General features: G+C 39.2%; 1 protein-coding gene across 2 annotated transcripts in view; it reads left to right on the forward strand.

Moving 5' to 3' along the window:
* Slc12a2 (solute carrier family 12 member 2) overlaps window positions 1–13,002 on the forward strand; it is a 78,396-nt gene that overhangs the window by 12,947 nt on the left and 52,447 nt on the right. For both annotated transcript variants that reach the window (XM_055622601.1, XM_055622602.1), the window contains exons 2-9: window positions 5,357–5,476; window positions 6,406–6,481; window positions 7,089–7,184; window positions 8,331–8,470; window positions 9,085–9,195; window positions 10,327–10,435; window positions 12,532–12,659; window positions 12,754–12,838. In XM_055622601.1, the coding sequence (XP_055478576.1) occupies window positions 5,357–5,476; window positions 6,406–6,481; window positions 7,089–7,184; window positions 8,331–8,470; window positions 9,085–9,195; window positions 10,327–10,435; window positions 12,532–12,659; window positions 12,754–12,838 (865 nt within the window). The remainder of the gene's footprint in view (window positions 1–5,356; window positions 5,477–6,405; window positions 6,482–7,088; window positions 7,185–8,330; window positions 8,471–9,084; window positions 9,196–10,326; window positions 10,436–12,531; window positions 12,660–12,753; window positions 12,839–13,002) is intronic.

The raw sequence follows: 13,002 nt of genomic DNA on the forward strand, positions 1-13,002 counted from the left end.
GATGAGGAGGAGGAGGAGGAGGAGGAGGAGGAGGAGGAGGAGAAGAAGAAGAAGAAGAAGAAGAAGAAGAAGAAGAAGAAGAAGAAGAAGAAGAAGAAGAAGAAGAAAATATGAATAACCTGAGTTAACCCAGACACCTTTCTCACAGGTTAAAAGCTTATAGTTTATTTTCTTTGCCTGTTATGCCAAAAAGCACCAAGTAAAGATACTTTTTAAAAAAAGCACAATGTTGATAAATAGTGCTCGAAGTCTACTTTAATAATGTTAAATGTGGCACATTTCTATAATTATGTATGTGAGAGGCTGTAGTAAAAGGAGTTTGAGACCATCCTGAACCACCTAGCCAGACTCTTCTCTCAGGAATCCAAAATCATTCCTGGTGGCTACCCAGTCATCATTCCTTGATATTAATATCTTTGTCCAGAGTTGACGTAAAGATTGTCCTGTTGTGCACTTGAGGAGAAAACTTTTTGGCCTTTAAAAACTGGGAGGTCCGCAGAAGTACTTCAAGCATTGAATAAGTAGCCACGCATGGTGCTGTAGGCCTCGAATTCCTGCACTGCAGAGGCTGGGGCAGAAGGAACCCAAGGCCCATCTGACCTGCATGACACTTTGATTCAAAAAACAAACAGGGAAGGAGTTCAGTGGTGTGTAGATTTGTGGGCACACATTAATAATACCATGCATATAAGATAGCCCTCCCTATAGTATGATCTAGTCAAAGCCGTGTTAAGGCTTTTAATTGTAATTAAAGGGGGAAAAACAACCCTTGGGCAAATATTTGTCTTTAGGCATAGTTTTATTCAGTAGTTTTTTTAAAAAAGAATCTTGTTTAATTGTAAGTTGTCTCTAAAACGCTGAATGATAGTTTAGCATTAGGTAGAATTAGCTTAATCTGTGGGAGCTTTTTGCTGTATATTCTGTGAATACTGTGTGGTAAATACTGTGTGATATACTGTAGATTGGGGCATTTTTCATTATATGATGAAAGAAAATAATTGTGGCAAGTGGTATCTAATAAGGAATATTTTCTTTCAGAGCCAATAGAATTGAAATCTGATAAATTGGTAAAACAAAAGACAAGTTAGTATTGGAAGTATAGTTTTTGTTTCTAAGATGTATGCATCCAGGAAGAAGTCTAAAATGTATTTATATTTAAAGCATTTTTTTAAAATTCAGCTTGGGGGCTTAGAAGATGGCTCTGTAGGTATCTCACCACTTGAACTTGAAACCTGAGCCCCTGTACGAACCAGGCATGGTGACATGTCTGTGACACCACTGTTCCCAACTTAGATGGGAGGCAGAGACAGAGCTCCTGGAGGCTTCTGAGCCACTTAACCTGTCCTGCGCCGCAGTAAACAACGAAGCCCTGTGTCACACGAGTCAGAGGGCAAAGACCAGCACCCAGATACACGCCCCAGTTTGTCCTCTGACTTTTGGCCATGGTTGAAGGGGAGCTTTGAGTCTATAAGAAAACAAAACAAACAAAACACCCAGTCTATAAAGAAATTCGTCCTTTTTCTACTTTCTGCAAAGAAATAACAACCATGGGAGCTAGCGTTCTTCACTCATCTGCCTGTTTTCTCTGTATGTTTCTCTTAATTTGCTTCCATACATTCACCCGGTGACTGTTTATCCCTGGCCCCTCTTCTACATTCCAGTCATGAATTTTTAAGCTGCCTGATAGACTCTCTTGTCTACTGGCCCCCTCATTCTACACATGCTATTTGTGTTTTTTTTTTCTAATTTTCCTTTAAACAGTACCTTACTTTTTAGCCCAGGCTGACCATAGATTAATAATCCTTTTGTTACCTGAATGCTAGAATGACAAGCATGCCCGCACATTCTTGTTTAGTTTAATATGATTCACTGGTAGGTCTGTTTCTTTCATGAGAGATTCTTCCAGTTAGGTTTAACTTAACGTATGTCTTCCATCTTTCCTGTTTCTTCACCTCTTCTGAGTTAATTTTTACTGTAACCCCAAATTCAGAATCACAGTGCTACTTTTTGAAAGCTTTGTTTCTTAGAATAATACTAAATTAATTTTATCTACCTCATTAATATGCCGTCAATCATTTTTATCTTTCCACCTATTGCAGAAAAGATAGTAAATATTAAAGACTATCATTTTTGTATCTTGCATCATTTTGTACCTTGTCTTGGCCTAACTTATAGTTCATATTTGAACTTTTATACTTGGGAGGTTATTATGTAAATTTTTTCAAGTATATAGAGGGGGTAGATAGAATTTCTTTATTCCTTGGAAGCTCATGTGTTAAACAAATCAAAGCTGACGACACAGCTCAGTAGTAGAGCCTTGAGTTACCAACATTCCTAACATTACCAAAATAAATGCTGGAGTTCTTTTACTTCAGGAAATTAATTTAGTTCCAACTCAGTGTCATTGCACTTCAGTCTTTTAACTCAGCCACAAATAGCACCCTTATTTGATGAACTTTTGATGTTTGTTTCTTCAGTTGGTTTTGGGTCTGTCTTGGCCTTGGTTGGCCTCTAGCTCACTGTGGAGTCTACGCTTCAGACTCGTGGCAGCCTTCCCCTACAGCCTCATGAGTTCCGAGCGTGTAGGTACGCACCGTTGCATCTGGCTTTAGTTGTATTTTGGAGGTTGATGACTAAAAATTTTAAAAGTCAAGTTGCTAGAGGATGATTAAGAAGGTAATATTTTTTTTTGTCCGTGATCAACACCATTAATTTTCTAACTTAATATTTCATAGAAGCTAGACAATACTTGTTTCCTGAACAAGTGTTCATACTGTGGTAGAAACTAGCATAATTGTTAGATCTTCAGCTTTGATGTGAAATCCTGATAAGCACCCACAGCAAAAAGTTTAGGATGCCTGCATACTTTTGCATTGTTCAAAAGACACCCACATTGCTATTTAGGCATTGGGAAAGTAGCTGATTAGGGACATACATAATCAGTTTTCTTGTAAGAGAGACGGAAAGAGATGCCTTTTCTGTGTATATTATAGACTTTATATTCCAGATTGAAAACTAAGAACTTTTTGCCTAAAAGTTAATAAATTGATAGGCAGGCTTTTTTCTTCTTGTGGCTCTATTTGAATAATTGAACAGCTAAGGGAGTTGGTGAAATCTGGAGTAAGAGTTTCTTTTTTCTGTTTAGAATCAACATTGATCCTCTGCTGTCTGGGAAGCACTTAACAGCAGGGGATTCTAACTAGGATTGTGATTATGACGCACTGCCCTTTCTACCCATTTTATTAAGGTTAATGTCTACTAACTAGTTGCCATATTTACACCAGATTCTACATAGGGAGAGGAACAATAATAGGCTAGAGGCAAAGGAAGATTGTGTGAGTGTGTAGATTTGCCTTTGTGGTTAGACATAACATACACACTCTTCTCTTCTTGTTTTTGGTTTTTCGAGATGGGGTTTCTCTGTACAGCCCTGGCTCTTCTGGAACTCCCTCTGTAGACCAGGCTGGCCTTGATCTCACAGAGATACTCCTGCCTCTGCCTCTTGAGATTCAAGGTGTAAGCCACCACTGCCTGGCTATGGATAACTTTCTATAACTCATTTCTTGTAATCATTGTATTCAGAATTCACTTAATTATGCTGAAGTACTAAAATCAGATTTAAAAATTGGATTTTGTACTTAGAAAAATAACCAGTACTCAAAATGATAACTGTGTTATGTTTTGTTCTCTGGTGTTGACTATGAATTGAGCGTCAGGATGATGGTGTGAAGGCTGTAACTTTAGACTTGGCACCTGTCGTCCAAGCCATTTCCTTCCAACCCTCACGCTTTGTTAAGTCTTTGTAATACTAGTTTGCCTGCATTAGGCCTTGGATTCCAGTAAGGACTGAACAGGTAAAAGCACTGAGAAAGGAGGTAGAGAATAAAAACCTAAGAGCTACAGAATTAGATATGAAACTTTACCTAAGAAGTAACGGCTAATAATGAGTCCCCACTGTGTGATGTGTGAAAAGTCAATAGACTGATGACTCAGAGCAGGTAGGGTCAGTGTGGGGATGAAGTTCTCAAGGAATCTTAGGAATCTTGAGGATCTTCTGTATTGGTTGTGTGGAAGAATTTTGAACAGGGTGATGATGGTGCAGGCCTCTAATCCCAGCACTCAGGAGACAAAGGCAGACAGATCTCTGAGTTCAAGGTCAGCCTGGTCTAGATCAAGAACAGTCAGGGCTATACAGAGAAACCCTGTTTTCAAACCAAAAAACACCTCCCCCAAAAAAACATTGTTAATGTTGATATTTCAGATGTAGGAAAGGGTGTGGCAGCTAGGTGATATAAATCTGTGCTAAAGAGCTCTGTGTTGGTTGTGGTGGCACATGCCTTTAATCCCAGCACTTGGGAATTGACAGGCAGGTGGATTTCTGTCAGTTTGAGGCCAGCCTCATCTACAAAGCCCAGGAAAGCTCTCAAAAAACAAAACAAAACAAAACAAAAAAAAGCCAGAGGCCTGGTGTGCGCTCTCTCTCTCTCTCTCTCTCTCTCTCTCTCTCTCACACACACACACACACACACACACACACAAAGATGATGAGAGAATGAGATTTTCTCGAACTGGGACAGGCTGTCCTTGAAGTGTTGGGATTACATGTCAATCCCACCATAGGCCTATCAGCAAAGTAGTCAGCAGTCACTGCATACTCGAGGTACCACTAAGATATAAAAACACTTGTTATTGTGATGTTCCATGTAGCTTAGGCTGGGTCCAGATTTTGAACTCAGACAATCATCTACTCTGCTTTCTTGAGTGCCAGGAATATTGATTTCTGCCACTAGGCCCGTTTTTTAAAATTGGAAACATTAAAGTGGGTTTACGTCATAGTTAACACTCAAGTTTTACGTTTCCTTTTACTTTATTGCTTTGATTTTTCTAAGATAAACTGTTGAGAATCCTGTTATTATGTTGAAATGCTTGAGCCAAGCTATTTGGCCCTCAGTTATGAGTGCTGAAAACCCTGAGAGCACATTTGGTAAGGGCTTCCTTGTCCGTGTCGCCTTATAGGGCAGTGGAATATCAGGAGAGTGTGCAAGTGTGAGCACTACATCACCCCAATCCATGACACACATGCTCACAGGGTAGCCCCCCTGTGATGCAGGGACCCCAAACGAGGCCTCCTCTCTTCATGGTTCCACATCTCCAGTCGCCCTACACTGGGTACCAGACTCAGAATTCATGAACCTGTATGGGAAACAAACCATGTAGTTACCACGTTTCATTCTTGGAAGTTTTTCTTATGTTATCCTAAGTGTGGTTAACCTTGTTTAGTCACGTTTGTTTTTATCAGGTGATTCAAAATTGTATCTAATTTTTAATCTGCATTCATATTTCTTTCTGTAACCAGGAACCATTTGAGGATGGCTTTGCAAATGGAGAAGAAAGCACTCCCACCAGAGATGCTGTGGTCACATACGCTGCTGAAAGTAAAGGAGTTGTAAAGTTTGGCTGGATCAAGGGTGTATTAGTATGTATGCATAGGTTCCATTTGGTTACAGTCTTTCTGTTGATTAGAAAACTTAGCTGATATTCTTAGGAAGATTATTATTTTTTTTACTTTAGCTATTTGTTTGTGAGTACTATGAAAGGCCCAGTTAAGGCCTTTTGTTTCTTTTGTCTTTAGGGGAGAAATGTTTATTAATTATATACATCATCTGGATAAAATTAGAAACTCACACTTTTATTTTTGGTAGAGTGGGTCTTTGGCCTAGAACTTGAGATGTACACTGTGGTAGTCTCAAACATGCAGTCATTGTTTTGCTTCTGAATCAGTTGGATAATACACAAATAGGAACACAGAATAAAAAAGTTAATATATGTCTAAGTTGTGGGAGTATCATACTCAGTTTAAAATTTTGAAAAATGTAATCCATTGACATTTATGTTGGTGTACATGCAATATTTAACTCTGCCTTAACCATTCATAACATGTTACGAATGTATATGTAAAACTTAGGTGATAAAGGCAAATTGCTAAAGTCTTATCCAAGTGTAGTGGCACAGGCCTTTAATCTCAGCACTCTGGAGGCAGAGGCAGACAGTTATCTAAGTTCAAAGCTATTCTGGTCTCCATAGTGAATTCTAAGACAGCCACAGAAAAATCCTGTCTTGAAAACACACAAAACAGAAACAGAGTTGAAGTCTTAAGACTAGTCTTCTGTGGTGTTCCGATCCTTGTGGTGAGCACATTTATTTGTAAACACACTTACATTGCACTTACATTGGCTAACAGTAAGCTCTCAGTAAGCTGCTTTGACAAAGTTTAGGAAACAGAGTTTGATTTCAGAACTCCTCTGTGATTTCAAGTGCATTTTATCGTTTTACGTGTTCAGTATCTATTGTTATATCGTGTTTTAATTACATTTCTTTGTCTGACATGTGACCTCTTTCTCCCAGGTGCGCTGTATGTTAAACATTTGGGGTGTGATGCTCTTCATTAGATTGTCATGGATTGTGGGTCAAGCTGGAATAGGTAAGGGAACTTTTCACTGCTTAATATTTATGTCTTAATAGCTATGTGCCTGTCTACAATTGCTGACGGAGCTGTGTTGCCTTTATGTAGATTGCTACCATAATTGACTTTCATAATTTTGATTTCATTCCTTAAAAATGAGATTAGAATTAGGTAGTTTACAGCCTGTGTCTTAGTTGTCTGTTTTTGTGAAGAAACACCATGACCAAGGCAACTTATAAAAGAAAGCTTTTAGTTGAGGGCTTGCTTGTAGTTTCAGAGGATGAGCCTCTGAGCATGGCAGCAAGCATATAGGCGTGACATGGAAGCAACAGCTGAGCTCACATCTGATCCACAAGCAAAAGGCAGAGAGAGGGAGACTTGATCTGCTGTAGGTTTTTGAACCCTCAAAGCCCACCCCCAGTGACACACTTCCTCCAACAAGCCTATACCTCGTAACTCTTCCTCAGCAGTCCACTAGAAACCAAACATTTAGATGCGTGAGCCTCTGGGGCCATTCTGACTCCAAACACCACTGTCTATAACGATAGTGCAGTGCTTAGCCTAGCCAGTTCTAGGCAATGACAAGTTTGCATGAGGTTCTTAGTTTCTTTTTCCTCCTTTAAAGGTCTCTCCGTCCTGGTAATCATAATGGCCACGGTCGTGACAACTATTACAGGATTGTCTACTTCAGCAATAGCTACCAATGGTTTCGTAAGAGGAGGTGAGCCCAGCTGGCACAGGCCCTACCTGGAAGATAAATTCATGCTTCTTAAGTTCCTGCATCTTCTTCGGTGCCCAGAATCCTGTGTCTGCAAATCCATCTGTGTTCTCTAGAGCTTGTCCTTGGCACTTTTTTTGAGTGCTGTTGATCTTGCACTTAGACAATATTGCTTCGCAGCCCTGTCACTCTGACCTGCATTCTTGCATTGCACAGACCAGCCTTTTCCTGTCTTCAGCTGAATACAGACTATAGTAGACAACAGTCACGGCAACTTTTAAAAAGATGAATATTGTAAATTCTAGTTGTTGAGCTTACATCTGTTCATTAATATGAACTTGCCTATTGTATTGGTTAGGTGAAGTATATTTGACTTGTATGCCATCAGTCAGGTAATTGTTGAGCCCCTGGTAGCAGATGCTGGGTTTGTAACAGTGTCAGGCTAAGTCCAGTTTTCTTAGGGATTAAGATCATATAGTAATAGTAGCCATTGTTTGAGACCTTAGTTCTGGGAGTGCTGCCATGGTTTTGGCATACATTTTCTTGATGAATGCAACATTGCTGTTTGCTACTTTTATTATTTGTATGACTAATGAGACTAAAAATGAAACAGTTATGTTCATGTTTTAGCAAAATTTAAACTGGATATCGATTGTACTGCTTCATCTCAAATGTCTAAAAACAATTTTTTTTAAATAATTGGAAGCCGCCTCATTTATGTATCAGTAAAGCCAAAACACTGAAATTGAGGAAAACAGCATTTTCCCACGTGACAAAAAGTTCTATATTAGTAAAATCAGTTTATCATTGGTTGTCAAGTATTTTGTTTTAAACACATTGTTTAACTATGGATTACTACTATTACCAAGCAAGAACTGCTATAGTTCTTTCCTGTGATATGTAAGTTTCTTCAAGTTGTAACTTTCAGATCAATGAAACATTTATACAAGGTACAAAAGGCAGCTCTGAAATTTCTGTTTTATTAAGGCAGTTTTCACTACAATGCTTCCTGTGAACATGACCAGTCTTCTGGGGTGTTTCTTATGAAAACACATTCACCTACTTGGCTGAATCTGCTTTGTGAATTCCTTGGTCTAATTAAGAGAATTGTTGGCATCACAACCCTAACTGGTTTTCATTCTTTTTTAGGAGGAGCGTATTATTTGATTTCTAGAAGTCTAGGGCCAGAATTTGGTGGTGCAATTGGCTTGATCTTTGCTTTTGCCAATGCAGTGGCAGTTGCTATGTATGTTGTTGGATTTGCAGAAACTGTGGTGGAACTGCTTAAGGTAATTGGACCAAGTCATTCATTTGCCATATCTTCACTGAGAGGATACACACACATGCATACATCTTAACCTATATGTGAGCTTTAAAAAATGCTATTTACATTATTGACTTTTATAAGTAATTTTGCTTATAGGAACAGTATGATTTTGACAAAAACATGAATTTATCCTTTATTCCTCTTGTATCGTAAAAGACCAGTAAAGCATGAGTTCACTAGTCCCACCAAACCCAGAATACATTTCTGTTATGCTACTTTATAAAACCCAAACGTACCAGTCAGATTATAATTTTCTTGGTTAGTAATTCCTTTTTTGATTTATTAGGTCCATATCAGATATACCAGTATTAATAATTTATTAGTAATTTAATGAGACATTAGATATAAAAGATAACTGAATGACAACTAAAATTAATCTTTTTTCTTTTCTTGATTTTGAGACAGGGTCTTGCAATGTGGCTGGCTAGGAACTTGTAGTATAAACCAGGCTAGCCTTAGTCCTTCTGCCTCTGACTTCCAAGTACTGGGAATGCAGACATACTTCTGTCCATTCCTTTAATAAGCACTGATGCAGTGTTGCTATGTAAGGAAGTGTTGATTATGTTTCTCTTGCAGGAGCATTCCATACTTATGATAGATGAAATCAATGACATCAGAATCATCGGAGCCATCACGGTGGTGATTCTCCTGGGGATCTCTGTAGCTGGGATGGAGTGGGAAGCAAAGGTGATGTGACAGAGCTTCTGTAGCCCTCAGTCCTCACACTTAGTGTTACAGGGAGCTCAAACCGGCATCTTCAGAATCAGGTGGAAAAAGTGGCCGTTTTTATAGACGTTTAGGAAGTTTAAAATGACATATTTGAAGGTAACACACTTTGAATCCAGTTAAACATCCCTTTCCTCATTTGTATGCTTGTTTTGAGTACTTAAGATTTGAGCCCAATGCCCCTTGTGTGGTAGGCATTATGCCTATCGCCAAGTGTATGCCAGTCCTTCATTTATTTATATATGTAACAAATTGACTTTATTGAAAAGATTATAATTTCATGCTACTTGGGCCACAGTTAATGTATAAGAAGTTCTTGCTGGATTAAGGTGCTTACTTTAGAGGCCCTGTGGTCTGATTTGCTTTCCTGGATGCCACAGAAAGGTGGAAAGAGAGATCCAACTCCTAAAGTTTCCTCTGAGCGCCACACATGCACTGTGGCACATATGGCTTCCCTCCCCATAGTAATCATACTTTAAAATGCTTTTTAAGTTTTGTTTGCACAGATGGCACAGTATTTACCGCTTTTTTCTTTTCTTTTTTTTTTTTTTTTTTTGAGAAGCTAACATTGGAGAAAAATTGTTGGTGGTGCTCAGGCTTTCTCCCCTTTCAGTGTCATGTCCCCTTGAGTTCCTCACTTGCCACTTCTTTCTGCTTCTCCTTCTTTCCAAGAGCAGTTGCAGACGGATACAGCATTATGTTTGGACCTGATGTGAAACTTGTGTTGCTGTCAGACATATTCTCCCTGTCAGATGCTACTCTTGGTGGGGTGGTAGGGGATGGTTGTATAGAAGGAAAAGCCTGTGTGGCTTGATTTTGTCCATAATTGAACATTCTCAGTTTTCTAGCTAGCTCAGAGCGCGGACTAGTCTGAGACTTGTGATCCTTCTGCTCTGGGCTCATGACACTGTGCCTGGCTTTAAGACACCGTTCTTTAAGAGCGTGATTCATGTAACAGCATTTATTGACTACCTACTGAATGCTTCACATTCTTTAAGACATTTGGCAGAAAGGCAAAATAAGAGAAATCATCTGTGTCATGCGAGTGAGTACAGCAGGCAAGGTTGTAATTTCTAGTATTTAAAACTGCAGGCTCAGATTGTCCTGCTGGTGATTCTTCTCCTGGCCATCGCAGACTTCATCATAGGAACATTTATCTCACTGGAGAGCAAGAAGCCCAAGGGTTTCTTTGGCTACAAATGTAAGTAAAAAGATGGAATACTTTCTTAAGTGCAAATTACAACATTCTGTTGTTAACTAAATTTAGTACATTTTAGGTATTTTGTACTGTAATTAAGTTTGGTCGGTGATTCACACTAATTCTTAATTCAGTTTTGGCCCCCTTTAAGTAGGCTGTACCACTAGAGTAAAATTGCTTTCATTTTTGTCTTTTGTGTTTCGGTGTTAGCACCCACCGGTGGCAGAATGTAAAGAAGCTAGTGTTACTAAGGAGAAGGTGCAATGTGGCTCTCATTTTATGTCCAGTTATGTGTTTCTTGGTGATGGGAATGTGAGAAACGTGCCTTTAGGTGCTCTTAGTATTACACAAACACCTTAGGGTTTATTTACTGAAACTACTATGTCTATGATCTCATCAGACTGAATAAACTTACAGAATTCACTATGTATACTGCCCATCATTAACCAAAGTGCTACTTGGCTTGCAACTTTTTAGACATAACAGTTGAAAAGTGCTTTGGACCATGAAAGCAGATAGAAGTCACAAAAATTATGACTTTCTACCTCTAAATACTTAAGTTCCTCTCTGCTCAGGAAATGGACAGTTCAGGGAATTTGTCTTTGGTATGATACACAGATGCAAGATATTTCAGGTCCTCGAGGGCATCCTAATGGCAACTGCTGATTTCCCTGCTTAGGGTCAGTTGCATTAAGTTGTTCACTTTTCTTTCCTTTTTAAAACAAAACAGAGCCACGACTCATTATGTCCTCTTCAATCTCATTAGGCTTTTTTGTCTTCTGTGATGCTGACAGTTTTCAAGAATATAGATACTTACTTGTTTCTATGTATGTGTGAGGTCATCTCTCCAGGTGGGTTGTTTACATTAGCAAGATAAGTGATGTGTCCTCAGTGCCCAGAATAGGGGTTCTGAGTGATCTGAGCTGTCACTACTATGATGTTATTAATTTTTATCTCTTTGTTAAGGTGATGACTAAGAGTCTCTTCTGCTGGGAAGTTGCCAGGGGCTTCTGTCTAGTCAAAATGACAGAACAGCATACATTGTTTTGTCTTCTTCCTTAGTCATATTCTTCTCCTTTTTGAAAGGCTTTTCCTTGTTGCCTGTGAGACTGATGTTCTGCTCGACTCAGTGATGGCTGTATCTATTCCTCCTTCTACCCCTCTTAGTTAGGATTACTCTTGCTACGATGGAACACATGATCAAGAAGCAAGTTGGAGAAGAAAGGGTTTATTTGGCTTACAAGTCCATGTGCTGTAAGCAGTGACAGAACATCACGTGATACTGTAAATAGAAGGAAAAATGGACATTTCATTTAGTAGTATGATCAGTCTGAGGCTGAGAAGAATAAAGGAGAAGAGATGAGAGAAGGAAGAATGAGAAGAGATGAGGTCTAGGGACTCTGTTTGCAAGCACCATCCAGGATGGTCTTTGGGAAACCAGACAACCATTAGGTGGTTGTCTTACGGTTACTGTTGCTGTAATGAAACACCGTGACCAAGAGCAACTTGGGAAGAAAAGGGTTTATTTGGTACCACATCACTGTTGATCACTGAAGGAAGTCAGGACAGGAACTCAAACAGGGAAGGAGCCTGGAGGCAGGAGCTGATGCACAGGCCATTGAAGGGTGCTACTTACTGCCTTAGTCACCATGGCTTGCTCACCCTGCTTTCTTATAGAACCCAGAACTACCAGCCCAGGGATGGCACCACGGGCTGGCTTCAGATTAGTGTGTTTCCTATTATTTCCTTAATCCTTTCTTGAGGGTTTTTGTTTGTTTATTTTTGTTTTCAATTTGGGGGAAAGTGGGGCAGTAACCAATACTTGTGATTTTGGGTTGCGTTAGTGATAACAATTAAGTTTGGAGGTTCTTAAACAATCACTGTTAAGAACCAAAAAGTAGGACATAACAGATCACTAATCACTAATTTGATCATGAACTATATTTCTTCATTCCAGAAAAGAGCAGCACTGATACTGAACTAGAATTAAATAAGAGTGACCAGTTGGGTGGAGACCATATAGTCTGATTACTATTAACTTATATTATATTGGTCTTATTTGCTGTCCAGTAATTGCCACAATGTTTTGTCCTCTGTAGCTGAAATATTTAATGAGAACTTTGGGCCGGATTTCCGAGGGGAAGAGACTTTCTTCTCTGTGTTTGCCATCTTTTTCCCTGCTGCAACTGGTATCCTAGCCGGGGCAAATATCTCGGGTGACCTCGCAGTAAGTATTCCTGTATCAGTTACTGACACATTAAAAATGCTGCACGTGCATCCAACTCTATAAAGATAGACTAAAACAAAATCTTGTCTTCTAGGATCCTCAATCAGCCATTCCCAAAGGAACACTCTTAGCCATTTTGATTACTACAGTGGTTTACATAGGAATTGCAGTGTCTGTAGGTAAATAGCCTTCGTTTCTTCGTGTGTCTCAGAGATTTTGTGATGTTCGTAGCATAAATATTATTGTGGCATTTTCTGCCTTTAACATTCCAACATACTTTTGGTAAAAAGGCACAGAGCATTTTGCCTGTTTGAACCCAGAGACAGCTGAAGGAGAGCTAGTC

Source organism: Psammomys obesus, unplaced genomic scaffold, assembly GCF_907164565.1.
Source record: "Psammomys obesus unplaced genomic scaffold, mPsaObe1.curated_primary_1811, whole genome shotgun sequence".
NCBI classification, from domain to species: Eukaryota; Metazoa; Chordata; class Mammalia; order Rodentia; family Muridae; genus Psammomys; species Psammomys obesus.